General features: G+C 36.0%; 1 protein-coding gene across 27 annotated transcripts in view; it reads left to right on the top strand.

Moving 5' to 3' along the window:
* The first annotated feature begins 1,840 nt into the window (after positions 1 to 1,840).
* LOC116604733 (serine-rich adhesin for platelets) overlaps positions 1,841 to 22,546 on the top strand; it is a 39,950-nt gene continuing 19,244 nt past the window's right edge. For 11 of the 27 annotated variants that reach the window (XM_048725266.1, XM_048725268.1, XM_048725270.1 and 8 more), the window contains exons 1-55: positions 1,841 to 1,999; positions 2,266 to 2,387; positions 8,524 to 8,568; positions 8,671 to 8,715; positions 8,825 to 8,869; positions 9,337 to 9,387; positions 9,792 to 9,833; positions 9,935 to 9,979; positions 10,142 to 10,183; positions 10,297 to 10,341; positions 10,453 to 10,503; positions 10,909 to 10,953; positions 11,052 to 11,096; positions 11,260 to 11,301; positions 11,415 to 11,459; positions 11,725 to 11,775; positions 12,034 to 12,078; positions 12,363 to 12,407; positions 12,692 to 12,736; positions 13,021 to 13,065; positions 13,350 to 13,394; positions 13,525 to 13,569; positions 13,854 to 13,898; positions 14,337 to 14,378; positions 14,509 to 14,553; positions 14,666 to 14,707; positions 14,838 to 14,882; positions 14,995 to 15,036; positions 15,167 to 15,211; positions 15,477 to 15,527; positions 15,785 to 15,829; positions 16,114 to 16,158; positions 16,271 to 16,312; positions 16,443 to 16,484; positions 16,923 to 16,967; positions 17,253 to 17,297; positions 17,410 to 17,451; positions 17,582 to 17,626; positions 18,065 to 18,106; positions 18,237 to 18,281; positions 18,394 to 18,435; positions 18,566 to 18,610; positions 19,049 to 19,090; positions 19,221 to 19,265; positions 19,378 to 19,419; positions 19,550 to 19,594; positions 19,860 to 19,910; positions 20,168 to 20,212; positions 20,497 to 20,541; positions 20,654 to 20,695; positions 20,826 to 20,867; positions 21,306 to 21,350; positions 21,636 to 21,680; positions 21,948 to 21,992; positions 22,123 to 22,167. In XM_048725266.1, the coding sequence (XP_048581223.1) occupies positions 2,312 to 2,387; positions 8,524 to 8,568; positions 8,671 to 8,715; positions 8,825 to 8,869; positions 9,337 to 9,387; positions 9,792 to 9,833; positions 9,935 to 9,979; positions 10,142 to 10,183; positions 10,297 to 10,341; positions 10,453 to 10,503; positions 10,909 to 10,953; positions 11,052 to 11,096; positions 11,260 to 11,301; positions 11,415 to 11,459; positions 11,725 to 11,775; positions 12,034 to 12,078; positions 12,363 to 12,407; positions 12,692 to 12,736; positions 13,021 to 13,065; positions 13,350 to 13,394; positions 13,525 to 13,569; positions 13,854 to 13,898; positions 14,337 to 14,378; positions 14,509 to 14,553; positions 14,666 to 14,707; positions 14,838 to 14,882; positions 14,995 to 15,036; positions 15,167 to 15,211; positions 15,477 to 15,527; positions 15,785 to 15,829; positions 16,114 to 16,158; positions 16,271 to 16,312; positions 16,443 to 16,484; positions 16,923 to 16,967; positions 17,253 to 17,297; positions 17,410 to 17,451; positions 17,582 to 17,626; positions 18,065 to 18,106; positions 18,237 to 18,281; positions 18,394 to 18,435; positions 18,566 to 18,610; positions 19,049 to 19,090; positions 19,221 to 19,265; positions 19,378 to 19,419; positions 19,550 to 19,594; positions 19,860 to 19,910; positions 20,168 to 20,212; positions 20,497 to 20,541; positions 20,654 to 20,695; positions 20,826 to 20,867; positions 21,306 to 21,350; positions 21,636 to 21,680; positions 21,948 to 21,992; positions 22,123 to 22,167 (2,446 nt within the window). In that variant the 5' untranslated portion in view covers positions 1,841 to 1,999; positions 2,266 to 2,311. Of the gene's footprint in view, positions 2,000 to 2,265; positions 2,388 to 8,523; positions 8,569 to 8,670; positions 8,716 to 8,824; positions 8,870 to 9,336; positions 9,388 to 9,791; positions 9,834 to 9,934; positions 9,980 to 10,141; positions 10,184 to 10,296; positions 10,342 to 10,452; positions 10,504 to 10,908; positions 10,954 to 11,051; positions 11,097 to 11,259; positions 11,302 to 11,414; positions 11,460 to 11,724; positions 11,776 to 12,033; positions 12,079 to 12,362; positions 12,408 to 12,691; positions 12,737 to 13,020; positions 13,066 to 13,349; positions 13,395 to 13,524; positions 13,570 to 13,853; positions 13,899 to 14,336; positions 14,379 to 14,508; positions 14,554 to 14,665; positions 14,708 to 14,837; positions 14,883 to 14,994; positions 15,037 to 15,166; positions 15,212 to 15,476; positions 15,528 to 15,784; positions 15,830 to 16,113; positions 16,159 to 16,270; positions 16,313 to 16,442; positions 16,485 to 16,922; positions 16,968 to 17,252; positions 17,298 to 17,409; positions 17,452 to 17,581; positions 17,627 to 18,064; positions 18,107 to 18,236; positions 18,282 to 18,393; positions 18,436 to 18,565; positions 18,611 to 19,048; positions 19,091 to 19,220; positions 19,266 to 19,377; positions 19,420 to 19,549; positions 19,595 to 19,859; positions 19,911 to 20,167; positions 20,213 to 20,496; positions 20,542 to 20,653; positions 20,696 to 20,825; positions 20,868 to 21,305; positions 21,351 to 21,635; positions 21,681 to 21,947; positions 21,993 to 22,122; positions 22,168 to 22,279; positions 22,322 to 22,546 lie in introns of all 27 variants that reach the window. The other 16 variants (XM_048725267.1, XM_048725271.1, XM_048725274.1 and 13 more) reach the window with 5 other exon arrangements.

The following is a 22,546-nucleotide window of genomic DNA, read 5'->3' on the forward strand; positions in this document are numbered from 1 at the left end:
AGAAATCCTTCACTGAAGGAAGCCCGTGAGTCCTTAGAAATCCTTCACTGAAGGAAGCCTGTGAGTCCTTAGAAATCCTTCACTGAAGGAAGCCTGTGAGTCCTTAGAAATCCTTCACTGAAGGAAGCCCGTGAGTCCTTAGAAATCCTTCACTCAAAGAAGCCCGTGAGTCCTTAGAAATCCTTCACTCAAAGAAGCATGTGAGTCCTTAGAAATCCTTCACTGAAGGAGGCCTGTGAGTCCTTAGAAATCCTTCACTGAAGGAAGCCTGTGAGTCAGCGCTTTTTTTTCGAAAACAGGTCAGAATTTGTCCTGGACCCGCGCCTTGAGCTATAAGGAAATTGTCACAGAATTCTTCTAATTCCCAACTACATACCAACGATTCTCCTCCTTACAATGTGCCTCATCAAAGCAAAACGAGCAAACAGCCTGGTGACGTCAAAGGATAACAGCAAGTTGATCACAAAAAAGACTAGCATCACGGTGCCACAGGAAGACCAAGAACTCGACAACTGACATCACAAAAAGAATAGAATCACGGTGCCCCAGGAAAACCAAGAACTCGACAACTGACATCACAAAAAGACTAGCATTCACGGTGCACCAGGAAGACCAAGAACTCGACTACTGACATCACAAAAAGGCTAGCATCACGGTGCACCAGGAAAACCAAGAACGCGACAGCTGACATCACAAAAAGGCTAGCATCACGGTGCACCAGGAAGACCAAGCAAATTTGACAAAACAGGGGTGGTGAAGAGGTGGTGCCCATCATGAATCACGAAGTTATTTTCCAGGCTTTCACGAATCACGAATTTAAAAAAGAAGCTTCCACGAATCACGGTTTTAACTTTTGCTTTGCTCATGAATTTATGATTTAAAATACATAGATCAACGCCGCGGTTGATCTACTCCTCAGTTAAACTAACACACAATGACATCATTTTTTTTTATTTCTACGTATAAATGTATGAATAGTGACGAGAAAAACAGTCGACGCGGAGTGATTGTTCTACAGCTCCTGTCAAGTTAAGCACTGTTTTGCAGTCGCTCCCGTTACATGAATTTCGTGTTTTAATTATTCATGGCGTCTACGGTCACCTTTCACGACATGCAAAATCACTATCGAGTCACGAAAGTAAAAATACCCCAATCACGGATCACGATAGAGTACTCGATCACGATTCACGGATTTATTTTTAAGCTTATCACGAATCACGGATTGAATTTAGGGCCAATCACGAATCACGAAAATATATACTCTTGACCACCCTGAACAATATGGCTTAGGTGATGTCACGTGTATTTAGGGATTTTGCCAAACTGTTGAACTGGATCACATACCGGATGTTTTGATTTGACAAATTGTATTGTCTGTGTTACCTAGGGCGCTTGGCTCTAAACCAAAAATGAAAAATAGGTGTTTGATGATGGACTCTTAAAATAGCTTATATGTGGAACTATGAGAATTTTAGAGTTCTTTTTTATATACACAGAATTTAGGCTAACAAACATTGTTCCTACCGTCCAAATGGTAAATACAAGTATCTGTAGTATAAATATAATTTGATTCTGCATTTTCAGAAAGCATCACTCTAATACAAATATTTTTGCTGATATCTTTGCCTGGGGATTTTTTTATAGAATTAGAATTTGATGAAATCTCAGTCTAAACGTGCTCATAAAAAGGTTCTTATAAGGCAAAATGAGTGGTTATGTTTTTCATTACGATTGAAGCGATTTTTTTGCGCAGGTGTTATCTCCTGCCTATATCTCCTGCCGTGAGGCTCAAAAATCGTTTTGTACTATAACAATAATTTTTCCCCGAACCATCAAAATTACAATCGGAATGTTTTCTAGTGGTGCGTTGCCATCAACAAATGAATGTTGTTAAAATAAGTCTTGATAACATTAATACCCACACAAACCTGGCTTGTGATCAGATAGAACGGACAGGACTTTTTTTCGAGGCAATCATCAAACCAAAGTCAGCAAACTAGTACGTACAGTTAATAATTATTATACTTTATAAGAGGGTGTATGCCTTTTTCTCTTGAGCCTTTGGGAATTTGGTGGTATTCCATTTTCTTCTAGGTTTGTAAACGTTTCTACTCACTTCTCGCAACAGTTTCAGTTCATTTGGTCTACCTCGTTCACATTGACTGGATACTCACAGTACTTAATACTCACGGTACTAAGTACTTAGTGAGTTATTTTAGACCTCTAATGTTCAGCCTAAACATTACACCGACACATTATTTGCAGGAAAATATCAGGAGAAGAAGCCTAAAGAGGGATCATTTCTTGTAAGATGTCTCTGCTTGACCGAAACCTCTTCAGCCTCGTCGTTGTCGCTTTTCTAATTATTCAAGCAGCGTCACAGGAAAGTAAGGCGCAACACTAAGAAATTACTTATGTTATCTTTTACTTTTTTGCACACTTATGCTTGAGTTAAAAGTTCACAATGTTTTTGGGAAACCATTCCGCTATGTTTTTTGGAATGGGAAATCCATTTATTACAGTATTTTTTTTTGCATTCACTATATTTTTTTTACTAAATGTTAGCGCTAATGTTGGATATTTTAAAAAGCAGAAGAAGAAGAAGAAGAAGAAGAAATAGGGACGAAAGTTTTTTAAATAATTTTGGATTTTCATTTTCCATATACCGCCATCTTATAATGAGCTATTATTTTAGATTAATAAAAAGGTTTTGACATTCATTTTAGCTGCGGTTTTGGTTGCCATAACAAATTGTAGCAATTTTGATACTTTTTCTTTGTTTCAAAATATTATTAATGGTGATTGGTGACGGAATGCAGTTAGAAAAAGATCCCATTTTGTTAAGAAACAGTCCTAATTTCATGGTGCAAATTTGAATACCAGATTTGTCTGTTCTAGTAGGGAGCTTCGGATTACTTCGTAATTACAGAAAGTCTATATAATATGTATTTTGAATACATAACTGAAAATTGTGGTATGTTAAGTTTGGATCACATTTTAAAAAGGAAGTTTTTCGCATTTGCTACATATGCTACGATTTCCGCGTTTCAAAACTTTTTTGTTAAAAATTATCGCGTGATATTTGTGCTTTTGTTTATCATTTAGTTGTTTTCGTGACATCTACGGTAAGAGCATATTTAAAATTATAAATTCGCAAAACACAAAGCGAAGTAGATTCCCTGCTAGCAGAGGCCTCTTTTCGCTTTACTTCGCTGTGCTGGCGTTGCCATGGGTCGAGACTGTTTTTGTTGCGCATGCGTGAGCGTTAATAAGCGACTGACGTGCAAAAACCCGTACCATCGAAAGCTGTCAATATGCTAATATGCTTTGCATGGGTTTAGTCGTAAATCATGAATCAAACTCCGGTTAGTTCTCCTCTTCGAAAAAAGAAAACAACTGTTCAATTTCAATCATCTAAAACGTCACTAAAACGATTGAACAGCAAACGCAGCAAAGACGAGTTTTGTCTTGTTTGTGGGATTAATTTCAAGACTTCTGGGCAGGCGAGTTTCTTCAATGTAAATATCGCACAGTTGGACTCGAAGAAAATATTACAAAACTTTTTGGTAAACTTAGATCAGCTATTTCCAGAAGAATATTCAAAATCTGTAAATAGAAGATTGACTCGTTAGTCAAAAGAGAGAAAATTCTGAATGAAGATAAGGCGTTGAATGGCTTCTTTTATAATTCGTCGCGTGATATTTCTACAGGGCACGCCGTTTCGAATGCGGGCTTATTATTCCGCAGCGGATATACGTTTCATGCATGCGCTAGTCATTGAAGGCTCAAATAGTGGCCAGTAATTAATGAACGGAGCATGCGCTCTGAATCTCCCGTCCACGATCGCGGTTAGATCAAACGAACTTGCTACCCATGGCAGAGGTATCTTTTCCTCGCGAACTCCAGCCCAGCGAAATACAAAGAACAGAGGCCTCTGCTAGCAGGGAACGAAGTAGAATAGAATAACACATGCAAGGAGGTCACACTTGATTTCGGCCTTTTCTCAACAAAAAAAAAAAAAAAACATTTTGGGTTGCAATGTGACAAAAATAAGAATGCATGTGTAAGCCGGTAATGTTTTCAGGGTTAGGGAGAAAGAATAGCCTTAGCAAACTTTGAAGTTTTCGTTAAAATGCTAAAGTATTATGAGTATATTCCAGCTTTCAAGTCATCAATAGAGTGGAATTTGTAAGGAACGTGATTTAGCAGGTTTGACAGACGTAAAAATTAATGTTTACCTCTTAAGCTTTACATGAATAGAACATAACATTCACGCTATTATGAAACTATTTACATAAGCGCTTATTATTAAAAAAAAAACTTAAAAAATAAATCCAAAGGCAAAGTTGTTCCCTTTAATTGCTAACACATCTATACACATCCTTGACCAATATCAATTTTCAAGCACTGATCAACGTTAATTCTCTTAGGGTTCTGTCTCGCAAACTGATTAACCATTTGATCTAGGTCACGTCTGTGTAGCCTAGGTCACGTCTGTGTCGGCGTGTGTGTTGTAGTAAGTGGATAAGTGGATAAGGTTCAATGCCGAAAGCCTCTCTCGCCCCATGACTAAGGACTATCTATTATACGTGTGGAGGCGTCGCCGAGCACTCGCGCTTTTTTGGCATTCGCAGCTTGTAGATTATATAATGCAACATATCCTTAGCATGGAGATATTGGGAAAAATATCACTATGAGAATCCTTCAGATGTTGCACTGCTGTGCTTGGTCTTTTTTTTCTTTTTGAAGAGCTATCATAAGGTTCCCCATCCATTGAGCTGAAAAGCATGCTTCTCATCTTTGCTGTTGACACTGAACTCTCCTCGTCCGGCAAGTAAATGCACAGCCCCAAAACAGCACAGCTTTCCAACACATTTGATTAAATGCTTGTTACACCGCTTCTTGTCATCAAGGAGTAGTTTAAAGTTTTATGATAAAAGTCTGACGACCCTCGAAAGAACCTAAAAACGTTTTTATGCCATTGCAGTATTTCCAGTTCATCCCCCTGGGTACGGGTGAGAAAATCAAGTTGCCACAAGTTGGAAAGCTGTTGCTATAGAAACAAAATATTTACTTTTTATCTCACGATTCGTTTGCAGCCTTTAAAGCTTGACCAACATTCCAATATCAAGTTAAAGGTGTGACAAAACTTATTTTTTAAGGATGAAAACAAAGTTACCAGACAATCGGTACAGTTTCCTTTTTTTTTCTTAGAAGGCCCATTGTTGTTGAGGGAACATTAGCAAAATTCCCAACAGCATGATACCAGCTTAATGGTGCTATTTTGGGCTATTTTGGCTCGGACACCTACTGTGTCATTATATTCTTCTTATCCTCTTCGTAAAAGCAATAAGCAAAATATTCGAATAGTTAATACCACCATATAATATTAGATAAAGCCACCGAAACCATAAACCACCCCTTTAAAAGCCACTAAAAAATGGGCTATATCAATACAAACACTCTCAATACAATAGAAATATTAACTACTTATTATTTTACTTCTTGTCAAAATGTTAATTTACAATCAGGATAATAATACTCCGACTCAAAGTGCTCGTCGTCGCCCAATTCTCAACTTTTAAGACCTGTTTGTTTGTTTTTTGGTTGAGTTTGGATTTTGGTCGATTTTATTTTCTCTAACTCACTCGTTTTGTCGCCTGCTGCGACAAAATATCCTAAACTGTCATAACATAACATTCACGCTATTATGAAACTATTTACATAAGCGCTTATTATTAAAAAAACTTAAAAAATAAATCCAAAGGCAAAGTTGTTCCCTTTAATTGCTAACACATCTATACACATCCTTGACCAATATCAATTTTCAAGCACTGATCAACGTTAATTCTCTTAGGGTGCTGTCTCGCAAACTGATTAACCATTTGATCTAGGTCACGTCTGTGTAGCCTAGGTCTAGGTCTGTGTAGTCTAGGTCACGTCTGTGTCGGCGTTAGTTTTTTGGTTGAGTTTGGATTTTGGTCGATTTTATTTTCTCTAACTCACTCGTTTTGTCGCCTGCTGCGACAAAATATCCTAAACTGTCCACGGAGGATTCCAGCCCGCTCAAGAGCCAATCAGAGCGCGCGTACCATCGTAGCCGTATAATAAGACATATATAAAGATTTATCGTGTCAACAATAGTCATATCACTTCATTGTATAACATATTTTGACCACGCCTTTAAGCTAATTCAGCAGCCCTGGTAAAGCTACTAGCTTCTAGTGTTTGGGGCCGTGCTTTTAATTTCGATATCAGTTTTCGTGAGCAAATAATATAATGGTTACAGCTGGCTACAATCCCCCCGGGTGATTATTTACGAGACTGTATGTAAATCGAGTCATCCTCGAGCGGTGTCGCTATTGGCTTATTTAGTGCGTCATTGTCACCAGTTTACTTCCAGAGATTCGATTGTTTTCGCTGTTTTCAGGGCTAGGGATTCCTGTGGCAAGCAAGAAAACGAGAAAAGGGGAGGGGGAGTAGCCTGCTAGCCGGCACTCATTGTGGCTTATTCGGTAATGTTTTATTTTCGAATATTGGGAACCCTGTGCGCGCGCGAAGGCCGCGGTCAAGCGCACCTCGGCCTTCGCGCGCGCACAGAGTTCCCAATATTCGAAAATAAAACATTTCCGAATAAGCCACAATGAGAGCCGGCTAGCAGGCTAGCGATTCGACGGAAACCTCATCCGGCAAGAGACAAAATAATCTATTAGAATCTGCGCTAACAGGCCATATCCGCTCTAAATTATCAGTAACATCCTCGAAGAAATAGACACACTGCTTCTACAATTTTGAAACATTTTTCGCGTTTCCGTTAAAAATCACCGAAGATTTATTATGAAATCGACCGGAAGTAAACGGGTGACAATGCACAGACTTCATGCAGTGACGCTCAGCCAAACGCGACGAATCCCTTTGTTTAAGCGTCACTGGATGAGAGACGTCTGGAGGCTCTGATACCCCCGGTAGTGTCGACATGTAACAGAAGTGTATGTGACTCTGTATCCTTTCTAAATAAATTAAAAAAAAAAACAGGAACCATTATCATCTTACTTTAATGACTACTCTCACAATTTTGCATGAGCATTTTTTTTTTCATTTTAGCATTTTCTCTAGACAACAGAAAAATCTGATATATTAAAAATGTGTTAACTAAATCCATAAAAAAAACTTTTATTATATTTGCGTGCATATCTTCAGTAAAAAATAAAATACACATAAAAATATTAAATACTTGAATAAATAAATAAATAAATAAACAAACAAACAAACAAACAAACAAACAAACAAACAAACAAACAAACAAACAAACAAACAAACAAACAAACAAACAAACAAACAAACAAATAAATAAATAAATAAATAAATAAATAAATAAATAAATAAATAAATAAATAAATAAATAAATAAATAAATGGATAGATGGATGGATGGATGGATTAATTAATAAATAATTGAATGAATGAATGAATAAAAAAACTGAATGAATGCATAAATGAATGAATGAATCCATTTTTATTGCACACGTACGATCAGGCGGGTGACATTATTCATTGTAATTAAATAGAGCTCCTGTCACTTTAATTCTAAGTGCACGCTATTTTCATACTGCCTCGTACACATGCGAGAGAATGGCTCACGCAAATAGTACTTGGAAGCTTCAACCTTCTAAACTGAGCACGAGGGAGATCGTCATTTCAGCCTTCTCCTCGACTATCATCTATTGCTACTCCCTTTCCTTTTTATTCCAATAATATCTATTTTTGGAATGACATAAAGATATATAGTAAGTGGCACTTACCAAAAACCTTTTTTATGCCACCTTAAGCATCTCGAACTTGCGTAAGAAGAAACAAAAATCACCTAACCTATTCAATAAAGGAAATATTTTCACACAATTTCGCATGCACTCGTTTTATTGCGGCATCCTCTTCTATTCAGGCATCACCATTTAGTGAAAGAAAAAAAAAATGACCTACTTAATTGAAAACTTTTTCTCGCAACTTTGTATTGACACTTTTGATCCTAGCATCCTTCCGGACCCAGGCGTCATCTATTATGCTATATTGTCAATACTGTAAGAGTGTTTCTGACCACCACTGTAATTCAGTGTATACTGCCAAGTGGTCAATAAACGATTATTATCATCATCATCATCATCATCATCAAAATCATCATCATCATCATCATCATCATCATCATCATCATCATCATCATCATCATCATCATCATCATCATCATCATCATCATCATCATCATCATCATCATTATCATTATCATTATCATTATCATTATCATTATTATTATTATTATTATTATTATTATTATTATTATTATTATTATTATTATTATTATTATTATTATTATTATTATTATTATTATTAATGTTATTAATAGCCATAATCTACTTCCAAGCGCTTTTAGGAAAAAAATATTGCATTTGTAAAAAAATATCCTTATGCTAACATCGCCTAGTCAATTAGAGCATATTTTTTTTTAATATGGAACCTTTTTTATTTTCAGCATCCTCTTCGATACAGGAGTCATCATCTACTTCTCCAAGCGCATGTAAAAAAAAAAATTCTTGCATTTGTAAAAAAAAATTCTTATGCTTACATAGCCTAGTCAATTAGAGCATATTTTTTCTTAATTTGGCACTTTTTATTTCAGCATCCTCTATGATACAGGAGTCATCATCTACTTCTCCCAGCGCATGTAAGAAAAAAAAAATCTTGCATTTGTAAAAAAAAAAAAATAATTCTTATGCTAACATAGCCTAGTCAATTAGAGCATATTTTTCTTAATTTGGCACTTTTTATTTCAGCATCCTCTGTGATACAGGAGTCATCATCTACTTCTCCAAGCGCATGTAAGAAAAACATTCTTGCATTTGTAAAAAAAAAAATAATTCTTATGCTAACATAGCCTAGTCAATTAGAGCATATTTTTTTTCTCAATTTGGCACTTTTTAATAAGCATCCTCTTCGATCCAGAAGTCATCACATTCTTCTCCAAACGCATGTAAGAAATATTTTGTATTGCGTTTTATAGGGATTGTTGAAATATAGGGCTTAACTGCCTTATGAGCTGGCACGGATAACAGCTAGAATAATCACAGTAACTTTGTCTTATAAATCAAGGGACTTTTTTCTCACAATTTTGCATCGGCACTTCTCTTTCCAACCTCCTCTTCGGTCCAGGCGATATCATCTACTTCTAGTGCATGTAAGAAAATAATTTCGATTTGTAGATAACAGCTAGAATAATCACCGTTACTTTGCTTGTAAATCAAGAGTACTTTTTCTCACAATTTTGCTTCGGCACTTTTCCTTGCAGTATCCTCTTCGATCCTAGAGATCCAGGCGACATCATCTACTTCTAGTGCATGTAAGAAAATAAGTTCTATTTGTAGATCGAGTGGTTTCAAAATCCCATGTAACAAAATGTAATTGTTAAAGTGAAATAGCCAAGCCAGGCGAAAAGAAAAAAAAGACATTACCAGTTTATTATTACTATTAAAACTGAATAGTATTTCACGGGTTTTTGAAATCTACTCTAACAGTTTAAGAATAATCACTGTAACTTTGCCTTCTATTTAAGAGTACTTTTCTCACAATTTTGTACGGGCAATTTTCCTTCCAGTATACTCTTCGATCCAGGCGTCATCATCTACTTTTCTAAGCACATATAAGAAAATAATTCTTGCATTTGTAAAAAAAAAATGATCCTTATGCTAACATAGCCTAGTCAATTAGAGCATATTTTTCTTAATTTGGCACTTTTTATTTCAGCATACAGGATACAGGAGTCATCATCTACTTCTCCCAGCGCATGTAAGAAAAAAAAAATTGCATTTGGAAAAAGTAATCCTTACGATAACATAGCCTCGTCAATTAGAGCATATTTTCTTACAATTTGAAACTTTTTATTTTAGCATCCTCTTCGATTCAGGAGTCATCATATTCTTCTCCAAGCGCATGTAAGAAATATTTTGTATTGCGTTTTAAAGGGATTGTTGAAATATAGGGCTTAACTGCATTATGACTGGCACGAATAACAGCTAGAATAATCACAGTAACTTTGCCTTGTAAATCAAAGGACTTTTTTTCTCACAATTGTGCATGGGCACGTTTCCTTCCAGTATCCTCTTCGATCCAGGCGACACCATCTACTTCTAGTGCATGTAAGAAAATAAGTTCCATTTGTAGATAACAGCTAGAAAAATCACCGTAACATTACCATGTAAATCAAAAGTACTTTTTTTCACAATTAATGCATGGGAACTTTTCCTTCCAGCATCCTCTTTGATCCAGGCGACAACATCTTCTTCTCTAAGCACATGTAAGAAAATAATTTCCATTGGTAGATACCAGCTAGAATAATCACCGTAACTTTGCTTGTAAATCAAGAGTACTTTTACTCACAATTTTGCTTCGGCACTTTTCCTTCCAGCATCCTCTTCGATCCTAGGGATCCAGGCGACACCATCTACTTCTAGTGCATGTAAGAAAATAAGTTCCATTCGTAGATCGAGTGGTTTTCAAAATCCCGTGTAACAAAATGTAATTGTTAAAGTGAAATAGCCAAGCCAGGCGAAAAGAAAAAAAAGACATTACCAGTGAATTATTACTATTTAAACTAAATAGTATTTCACGGGTTTTGAAATCTACTCTAACTGTTTAAGAATAATCACCGTAACTTTGCTTGTAAATCAAGAGTACTTTTCTCACAATTTTGTACGGGCAATTTTCCTTCCAGTATACTCTTCGATCCAGGCGTCATCATCTACTTTTCTAAGCACATATAAGAAAATAATTCTTGCATTTGTAAAAAAAAAAATGATCCTTATGCTAACATAGCCTAGTCAATTAGAGCATATTTTTCTTAATTTGGCACTTTTTATTTCAGCATCTTCTTCAATACAGGAGTCATCATCTACTTCTCCCAGCGCATGTAAGAAAAAAATTGCATTTGGAAATAGTAATCCTTACGATAACATAGCCTCGTCAATTAGAACATATTTTCTTACAATTTGAAACTTTTTATTTTAGCATCCTCTTCGATTCAGGAGTCATCATATTCTTCTCCAAGCGCATGTAAGAAATATTTTGTATTGCGTTTTAAAGGGATTGTTGAAATATAGGGCTTAACTGCCTTATGACTGGCACGAATAACATCTAGAATAATCACAGTAACTTTGCCTTGTAAATCAAAGGACTTTTTTTTCTCACAATTGTGCATGGGCACATTTCCTTCCAGTATCCTCTTCGATCCAGGCAACATCATCTACTTCGAGTGCATGTAAGAAAATAAGTCCCATTTACAGATAAAAGCTAGAAAAATCACCGTAACATTACCATGTAAATCAAGTGTACTTTTACTCACAATTAATGCATGGGCACTTTTCCTTTCAGCATCCTCTTCGATCCAGGCGACAACATCTTCTTCTCTAAGCACATGTAAGAAAATAATTTCCTTTGGTAGATAACAGTTAGAATAATCAGCGTAACTTTACTTTCTAAATCAAGGGTACTTTTTCTCACAATTTTGCATCGGCACTTCTCCTTCCGACATCCTCTTCGATCCAGGCGATACCATCTACTTCTAGTGCATGTCAGAAAATAAGTTCCATTTGTAGATAACAGCTAGAATCATCACAGTAACTTTGCTTGTAAATCAAGAGTACTTTTTCTCACAATTGTGCATGGGCACTTTTCCTTCCAGCATCCTCTTCGATCCTAGAGATCCAGGCGACATCATCTACTTCAAGTGCATGTAAGAAAATAAGTTCCATTCGTAGATCGAGTGGTTTTCAAAATCCCGTGTAACAAAATGTAATTGTTAAAGTGTAATAGCTAAGCCAGGCGAAAAGAAAAAAAAGACATTACCAGTTTATTATTACTATTTAAAGTAAATAGTATTTCACGGGTTTTGAAATCTACTCTAACAGTTTAAGAATAATCAGCGTAACTTTACTTTGTAAATCAAGAGTACTTTTTCTCACAATAAATGCATGGGCACTTTTCCTTCTAGCATCCTCTTCGATCCAGGCGACAACATCTTCTTCTCTAAGCACATGTAAGAAAATAATTTCCATTGGTAGATAACAGTTAGAATAATCAGAGTAACTTTACTTTGTAAATCAAGAGTACTTTTTCTCACACTTTTGCATCGGCACTTCTCTTTCCAACATCCTCTTCGGTCCAGGCGATATCATCTACTTCTAAAGCATGTAATAAAATAAGTTCCATTTGTAGATAACAGCTAGAAAAATCACCGTAACTTAACCTGTAAATCAAGAGTACTTTTTCTCACAATTGTTGAGAGTCTTACAATTAATGCATGGGCACTTTTCCTTCTAGCATCCTCTTCGATCCAGGCGACAACATCTTCTTCTCTAAGCACATGTAAGAAAATAATTTCCATTGGTAGATAACAGTTAGAATAATCAGAGTAACTTTACTTTGTAAATCAAGAGTACTTTTTCTCACACTTTTGCATCGGCACTTCTCTTTCCAACATCCTCTTCGGTCCAGGCGATATCATCTACTTCTAAAGCATGTAATAAAATAAGTTCCATTTGTAGATAACAGCTAGAAAAATCACCGTAACTTAACCTGTAAATCAAGAGTACTTTTTCTCACAATTGTTGAGAGTCTTACAATTAATGCATGGGCACTTTTCCTTCTAGCATCCTCTTCGATCCAGGCGACAACATCTTCTTCTCTAAGCACATGTAAGAAAATAATTTCCATTGGTAGATAACAGTTAGAATAATCAGAGTAACTTTACTTTGTAAATCAAGAGTACTTTTTCTCACACTTTTGCATCGGCACTTCTCTTTCCAACATCCTCTTCGGTCCAGGCGATATCATCTACTTCTAAAGCATGTAATAAAATAAGTTCCATTTGTAGATAACAGCTAGAAAAATCACCGTAACTTAACCTGTAAATCAAGAGTACTTTTTCTCACAATTGTTGAGAGTCTTACAATTAATGCATGGGCACTTTTCCTTCTAGCATCCTCTTCGATCCAGGCGACAACATCTTCTTCTCTAAGCACATGTAAGAAAATAATTTCCATTGGTAGATAACAGTTAGAATAATCAGAGTAACTTTACTTTGTAAATCAAGAGTACTTTTTCTCACACTTTTGCATCGGCACTTCTCTTTCCAACATCCTCTTCGGTCCAGGCGATATCATCTACTTCTAAAGCATGTAATAAAATAAGTTCCATTTGTAGATAACAGCTAGAAAAATCACCGTAACTTAACCTGTAAATCAAGAGTACTTTTTCTCACAATTGTTGAGAGTCTTACAATTAATGCATGGGCACTTTTCCTTCTAGCATCCTCTTTGATCCAGGCGACAACATCTTCTTCTCTAAGCACATGTAAGAAAATAATTTCCATTGGTAGATAACAGTTAGAATAATCAGAGTAACTTTGCTTGTAAATCAAGAGTACTTTTTCTCACAATTGTTGAGAGTCTTACAATTAATGCATGGGCACTTTTCCTTCCAGCATCCTCTTCAATCCAGGCGACAACATCTTCTTCTCTAAGCACATGTAAGAAAATAATTTCCATTGGTAGATAACAGTTAGAATAATCAGAGTAACTTTACTTTGTAAATCAAGAGTACTTTTTCTCACAATTTTGCATCGGCACTTCTCTATCCAACATCCTCTTCGATCCAGGCGATACCATCTACTTCTAGTGCATGTAATAAAATAAGTTCCATTTGTAGATAACAGCTAGAATAATCACCGTTACTTTGCTTTTAAATCAAGAGTACTTTTTCTCACAATTGTTGAGAGTCTTACAATTAATGCATGGGCACTTTTCCTTCTAGCATCCTCTTCGATCCAGGCGACAACATCTTCTTCTCTAAGCACATGTAAGAAAATAATTTCCATTGGTAGATAACAGCTAGAATAATCAGCGTAACTTTTCTTTGTAAATCAAGAGTACTTTTTTTCACACTTTTGCATCGGCACTTCTCTTTCCAACCTCCTCTTCGGTCCAGGCGATACCATCTACTTCTAGTGCATGTAAGAAAATAAGTTCCATTTGTAGATAACAGCTAGAATAATCAGCGTAACTTTACTTTGTAAATCAAGAGTACTTTTTCTCACAATTTTACATCGTCACTTCTCCTTCCAACATCCTCTTCGTTCCAGGCGATACCATCTACTTCTAGTGCATGTAAGAAAATAAGTTTTATTTGTAGATAACAGCTAGAATAATCACCGTTACTTTGCTTGTAAATCAAGAGTACTTTTTCTCACAATTGTTGAGAGTCTTACAATTAATGCATGGGCACTTTTCCTTCTAGCATCCTCTTTGATCCAGGCGATACCATCTACTTCTAGTGCATGTAAGAAAATAAGTTTTATTTGTAGATAACAGCTAGAATAATCACCGTTACTTTGCTTGTAAATCAAGAGTACTTTTTCTCACAATTGTTGAGAGTCTTACAATTAATGCATGGGCACTTTTCCTTCTAGCATTCTCTTCGATCCAGGCGACAACATCTTCTTCTCTAAGCACATGTAAGAAAATAATTTCCATTGGTAGATAACAGTTAGAATAATCAGAGTAACTTTACTTTGTAAATCAAGAGTACTTTTTCTCACAATTTTGCATCGGCACTTCTCTTTCCAACATCCTCTTCGATCCAGGCGATACCATCTACTTCTAGTGCATGTAATAAAATAAGTTCCATTTGTAGATAACAGCTAGAATAATCACCGTTACTTTGCTTTTAAATCAAGAGTACTTTTTCTCACAATTGTTGAGAGTCTTACAATTAATGCATGGGCACTTTTCCTTCTAGCATCCTCTTCGATCCAGGCGACAACATCTTCTTCTCTAAGCACATGTAAGAAAATAATTTCCATTGGTAGATAACAGCTAGAATAATCAGCGTAACTTTACTTTGTAAATCAAGAGTACTTTTTCTCACAATTTTGCATCGGCACTTCTCTTTCCAACATCCTCTTCGATCCAGGCGATACCATCTACTTCTAGTGCATGTAATAAAATAAGTTCCATTTGTAGATAACAGCTAGAATAATCACCGTTACTTTGCTTGTAAATCAAGAGTACTTTTTCTCACAATTGTTGAGAGTCTTACAATTAATGCATGGGCACTTTTCCTTCTAGCATCCTCTTCGATCCAGGCGAGAACATCTTCTTCTCTAAGCACATGTAAGAAAATAATTTTCATTGGTAGATAACAGTAAGAAAAATCAGAGTAACTTCACTTTGTAAATCAAGAGTACTTTTTCTCACAATTTTGCATCGGCACTTCTCTTTCCAACCTCCTCTTCGGTCCAGGCGATACCATCTACTTCTAGTGCATGTCAGAAAATAATTTCCATTTGTAGATAACAGCTAGAATAATCAGCGTAACTTAACTTGTAAATCAAGAGTACTTTTTCTGACAATTTTGCTTCGGCACTTTTCCTTCCAGCATCCTCTTCGATCCTAGAGATCCAGGCGACATCATCTACTTCAAGTGCATGTAAGAAAATAAGTTCCATTTGTAGATCGAGTGGTTTCAAAATCCCGTGTAACAAAATGTAATTGTTAAAGTGAAATAGCCAAGCCAGGCGAAAAGAAAAAAAAGACATTACCAGTTTATTATTACTATTTAAAGTAAATAGTATTTCACGGGTTTTGAAATCTACTCTAACAGTTTAAGAATAATCAGCGTAACTTTACTTTGTAAATCAAGAGTACTTTTTCTCACAATAAATGCATGGGCACTTTTCCTTCTAGCATCCTCTTCGATCCAGGCGACAACATCTTCTTCTCTAAGCACATGTAAGAAAATAATTTCCATTGGTAGATAACAGCTAGAATAATCAGCGTAACTTTACTTTGTAAATCAAGAGTACTTTTTCTCACACTTTTGCATCGGCACTTCTCTTTCCAACATCCTCTTCGGTCCAGGCGATACCACCTACTTCTAGTGCATGTCAGAAAATAAGTTCCATTTGTAGATAACAGCTAGAATAATCACCGTTACTTTGCTTGTAAATCAAGAATACTTTTTCTCACAATTGTTGAGAGTCTTACAATTAATGCATGGGCACTTTTCCTTCTAGCATCCTCTTCGATCCAGGCGACAACATCTTCTTCTCTAAGCACATGTAAGAAAATAATTTCCATTGGTAGATAACAGTTAGAATAATCAGCGTAACTTTACTTTGTAAATCAAGAGTACTTTTTCTCACAATTTTGCATCGGCACTTCTCTTTCCAACATCCTCTTCGATCCAGGCGATACCATCTACTTCTAGTGCATGTCAGAAAATAAGTTCCATTTGTAGATAACAGCTAGAATAATCACCGTTACTTTGCTTGTAAATCAAGAGTACTTTTTCTCACAATTGTTGAGAGTCTTACATATAATGCATGGGCACGTTTCCTTCTAGCATCCTCTTCGATCCAGGCGACATCTTCTTCTCTAAGCACATGTAAGAAAATAATTTCCATTGGTAGATAACAGTTAGAAAAATCAGAGTAACTTCACTTTGTAAATCAAGAGTACTTTTTCTCACAATTTTGAATCGGCACTTCTCTTTCCAACCTCCTCTTCGGTCCAGGCGATATCATCTACTTCTAGTGCATGTAAGAAAATAATTTCCATTGGTAGATAACATTTAGAAAAATCAGAGTAACTTCACTTTGTAAATCAAGAGTACTTTTTCTCACAATTTTGCATCGGCACTTCTCTTTCCAACATCCTCTTCGGTCCAGGCGATACCATCTACTTCTAGTGCATGTCAGAAAATAAGTTCCATTTGTAGATAACAGCTAGAATAATCAGCGTAACTTTGCTTGTAAATCAAGAGTACTTTTTCTCACAATTGTTGAGAGTCTTACATATAATGCATGGGCACTTTTCCTTCTAGCATCCTCTTCGATCCAGGCGACAACATCTTCTTCTCTAAGCACATGTAAGAAAATAATTTCCATTGGTAGATAACAGTTAGAATAATCAGCGTAACTTTACTTAGTAAATCAAGAGTACTTTTTCTCACAATTTTGCATGGGCACTTCTCTTTCCAACATCCTCTTCGATCCAGGCGATATCATCTACTTCTAGTGCATGTCAGAAAATAAGTTCCATTTGTAGATAACAGCTAGAATAATCACCTTAACTTTACTTTGTAAATCAAGAGTACTTTTTCTCACAATTGTTGAGAGTCTTACATATAATGCATGGGCACTTTTCCTTCTAGCATCCTCTTCGATCCAGGCGACAACATCTTCTTCTCTAAGCACATGTAAGAAAATAATTTCCATTGGTAGATAACAGTTAGAATAATCAGAGTAACTTTACTTTGTAAATCAAGAGTACTTTTTCTCACACTTTTGCATCGGCACTTCTCTTTCCAACATCCTCTTCGATCCAGGCGATACCATCTACTTCTAGTGCATGTAAGAAAATAAGTTCCATTTATAGATAACAGCTAGAAAAATCACCGTTACTTTGCTTGTAAATCAAGAATACTTTTTCTCACAATTGTTGAGAGTCTTACAATTAATGCATGGGCACTTTTCCTTCTAGCATCCTCTTCGATCCAGGCGACAACATCTTCTTCTCTAAGCACATGTAAGAAAATAATTTCCATTGGTAGATAACAGTTAGAACAATCAGAGTAACTTTTCTTTGTAAATCAAGAGTACTTTTTCTCACACTTTTGCATCGGCACTTCTCTTTCCAACCTCCTCTTCGGTCCAGGCGATACCATCTACTTCTAGTGCATGTAAGAAAATAAGTTCCATTTGTAGATAACAGCTAGAATAATCAGCGTAACTTTACTTTGTAAATCAAGAGTACTTTTTCTCACAATTTTACATCGTCACTTCTCCTTCCAACATCCTCTTCGTTCCAGGCGATACCATCTACTTCTAGTGCATGTAAGAAAATAAGTTTTATTTGTAGATAACAGCTAGAATAATCACCGTTACTTTGCTTGTAAATCAAGAGTACTTTTTCTCACAATTGTTGAGAGTCTTACAATTAATGCATGGGCACTTTTCCTTCTAGCATCCTCTTTGATCCAGGCGATACCATCTACTTCTAGTGCATGTAAGAAAATAAGTTTTATTTGTAGATAACAGCTAGAATAATCACCGTTACTTTGCTTGTAAATCAAGAGTACTTTTTCTCACAATTGTTGAGAGTCTTACAATTAATGCATGGGCACTTTTCCTTCTAGCATCCTCTTCGATCCAGGCGACAACATCTTCTTCTCTAAGCACATGTAAGAAAATAATTTCCATTGGTAGATAACAGTTAGAATAATCAGAGTAACTTTACTTTGTAAATCAAGAGTACTTTTTCTCACAATTTTGCATCGGCACTTCTCTATCCAACATCCTCTTCGATCCAGGCGATACCATCTACTTCTAGTGCATGTAATAAAATAAGTTCCATTTGTAGATAACAGCTAGAATAATCACCGTTACTTTGCTTTTAAATCAAGAGTACTTTTTCTCACAATTGTTGAGAGTCTTACAATTAATGCATGGGCACTTTTCCTTCTAGCATCCTCTTCGATCCAGGCGACAACATCTTCTTCTCTAAGCACATGTAAGAAAATAATTTCCATTGGTAGATAAAAGCTAGAATAATCAGCGTAACTTTTCTTTGTAAATCAAGAGTACTTTTTTTCACACTTTTGCATCGGCACTTCTCTTTCCAACCTCCTCTTCGGTCCAGGCGATACCATCTACTTCTAGTGCATGTAAGAAAATAAGTTCCATTTGTAGATAACAGCTAGAATAATCAGCGTAACTTTACTTTGTAAATCAAGAGTACTTTTTCTCACAATTTTACATCGTCACTTCTCCTTCCAACATCCTCTTCGTTCCAGGCGATACCATCTACTTCTAGTGCATGTAAGAAAATAAGTTTTATTTGTAGATAACAGCTAGAATAATCACCGTTACTTTGCTTGTAAATCAAGAGTACTTTTTCTCACAATTGTTGAGAGTCTTACAATTAATGCATGGGCACTTTTCCTTCTAGCATCCTCTTTGATCCAGGCGATACCATCTACTTCTAGTGCATGTAAGAAAATAAGTTTTATTTGTAGATAACAGCTAGAATAATCACCGTTACTTTGCTTGTAAATCAAGAGTACTTTTTCTCACAATTGTTGAGAGTCTTACAATTAATGCATGGGCACTTTTCCTTCTAGCATTCTCTTCGATCCAGGCGACAACATCTTCTTCTCTAAGCACATGTAAGAAAATAATTTCCATTGGTAGATAACAGTTAGAATAATCAGAGTAACTTTACTTTGTAAATCAAGAGTACTTTTTCTCACAATTTTGCATCGGCACTTCTCTTTCCAACATCCTCTTCGATCCAGGCGATACCATCTACTTCTAGTGCATGTAATAAAATAAGTTCCATTTGTAGATAACAGCTAGAATAATCACCGTTACTTTGCTTTTAAATCAAGAGTACTTTTTCTCACAATTGTTGAGAGTCTTACAATTAATGCATGGGCACTTTTCCTTCTAGCATCCTCTTCGATCCAGGCGACAACATCTTCTTCTCTAAGCACATGTAAGAAAATAATTTCCATTGGTAGATAACAGCTAGAATAATCAGCGTAACTTTACTTTGTAAATCAAGAGTACTTTTTCTCACAATTTTGCATCGGCACTTCTCTTTCCAACCTCCTCTTCGGTCCAGGCGATACCATCTACTTCTAGTGCATGCCAGAAAATAATTTCCATTTGTAGATAACAGCTAGAATAATCAGCGTAACTTAACTTGTAAATCAAGAGTACTTTTTCTGACAATTTTGCTTCGGCACTTTTCCTTCCAGCATCCTCTTCGATCCTAGAGATCCAGGCGACATCATCTACTTCAAGTGCATGTAAGAAAATAAGTTCCATTTGTAGATCGAGTGGTTTCAAAATCCCGTGTAACAAAATGTAATTGTTAAAGTGAAATAGCCAAGCCAGACGAAAAGAAAAAAAAGACATTACCAGTTTATTATTACTATTTAAAGTAAATAGTATTTCACGGGTTTTGAAATCTACTCTAACAGTTTAAGAATAATCAGCGTAACTTTACTTTGTAAATCAAGAGTACTTTTTCTCACAATAAATGCATGGGCACTTTTCCTTCTAGCATCCTCTTCGATCCAGGCGACAACATCTTCTTCTCTAAGCACATGTAAGAAAATAATTTCCATTGGTAGATAACAGCTAGAATAATCAGCGTAACTTTACTTTGTAAATCAAGAGTACTTTTTCTCACACTTTTGCATCGGCACTTCTCTTTCCAACATCCTCTTCGGTCCAGGCGATACCACCTACTTCTAGTGCATGTCAGAAAATAAGTTCCATTTGTAGATAACAGCTAGAATAATCACCGTTACTTTGCTTGTAAATCAAGAATACTTTTTCTCACAATTGTTGAGAGTCTTACAATTAATGCATGGGCACTTTTCCTTCTAGCATCCTCTTCGATCCAGGCGACAACATCTTCTTCTCTAAGCACATGTAAGAAAATAATTTCCATTGGTAGATAACAGTTAGAATAATCAGCGTAACTTTACTTTGTAAATCAAGAGTACTTTTTCTCACAATTTTGCATCGGCACTTCTCTTTCCAACATCCTCTTCGATCCAGGCGATACCATCTACTTCTAGTGCATGTCAGAAAATAAGTTCCATTTGTAGATAACAGCTAGAATAATCACCGTTACTTTGCTTGTAAATCAAGAGTACTTTTTCTCACAATTGTTGAGAGTCTTACATATAATGCATGGGCACGTTTCCTTCTAGCATCCTCTTCGATCCAGGCGACATCTTCTTCTCTAAGCACATGTAAGAAAATAATTTCCATTGGTAGATAACAGTTAGAAAAATCAGAGTAACTTCACTTTGTAAATCAAGAGTACTTTTTCTCACAATTTTGAATCGGCACTTCTCTTTCCAACCTCCTCTTCGGTCCAGGCGATATCATCTACTTCTAGTGCATGTAAGAAAATAATTTCCATTGGTAGATAACATTTAGAAAAATCAGAGTAACTTCACTTTGTAAATCAAGAGTACTTTTTCTCACAATTTTGCATCGGCACTTCTCTTTCCAACATCCTCTTCGGTCCAGGCGATACCATCTACTTCTAGTGCATGTCAGAAAATAAGTTCCATTTGTAGATAACAGCTAGAATAATCAGCGTAACTTTGCTTGTAAATCAAGAGTACTTTTTCTCACAATTGTTGAGAGTCTTACATATAATGCATGGGCACTTTTCCTTCTAGCATCCTCTTCGATCCAGGCGACAACATCTTCTTCTCTAAGCACATGTAAGAAAATAATTTCCATTGGTAGATAACAGTTAGAATAATCAGCGTAACTTTACTTAGTAAATCAAGAGTACTTTTTCTCACAATTTTGCATGGGCACTTCTCTTTCCAACATCCTCTTCGATCCAGGCGATATCATCTACTTCTAGTGCATGTCAGAAAATAAGTTCCATTTGTAGATAACAGCTAGAATAATCACCTTAACTTTACTTTGTAAATCAAGAGTACTTTTTCTCACAATTGTTGAGAGTCTTACATATAATGCATGGGCACTTTTCCTTCTAGCATCCTCTTCGATCCAGGCGACAACATCTTCTTCTCTAAGCACATGTAAGAAAATAATTTCCATTGGTAGATAACAGTTAGAATAATCAGCGTAACTTTACTTAGTAAATCAAGAGTACTTTTTCTCACAATTTTGCATGGGCACTTCTCTTTCCAACATCCTCTTCGATCCAGGCGATATCATCTACTTCTAGTGCATGTCAGAAAATAAGTTCCATTTGTAGATAACAGCTAGAATAATCACCGTAACATTGCCATGTAAATCAAGAGTACTTTTTCTCACAATTAATGCATGGGCACTTTTCCTTCTAGCATCCTCTTTGATCCAGGCGACAACATCTTCTTCTCTAAGCACATGTAAGAAAATAATTTCCATTGGTAGATAACAGTTAGAATAATCAGAGTAACTTTGCTTGTAAATCAAGAGTACTTTTTCTCACAATTGTTGAGAGTCTTACAATTAATGCATGGGCACTTTTCCTTCCAGCATCCTCTTCAATCCAGGCGACAACATCTTCTTCTCTAAGCACATGTAAGAAAATAATTTCCATTGGTAGATAACAGTTAGAATAATCAGAGTAACTTTACTTTGTAAATCAAGAGTACTTTTTCTCACAATTTTGCATCGGCACTTCTCTTTCCAACCTCCTCTTCGATCCAGGCGATACCATCTACTTCTAGTGCATGTCAGAAAATAAGTTCCATTTGTAGATAACAGCTAGAATAATCAGCGTAACTTTATTTGTAAATCAAGAGTACTTTTTCTCACAATTTTGCATGGGCACTTCTCTTTCCAACATCCTCTTCGGTCCAGGCGATACCATCTACTTCTAGTGCATGTCAGAAAATAAGTTCCATTTGTAGATAACAGCTAGAATAATCAGCGTAACTTTGCTTGTAAATCAAGAGTA

This window comes from Nematostella vectensis, chromosome 3 (genome assembly GCF_932526225.1).
Source record: "Nematostella vectensis chromosome 3, jaNemVect1.1, whole genome shotgun sequence".
Taxonomy (NCBI): domain Eukaryota; kingdom Metazoa; phylum Cnidaria; class Anthozoa; order Actiniaria; family Edwardsiidae; genus Nematostella; species Nematostella vectensis.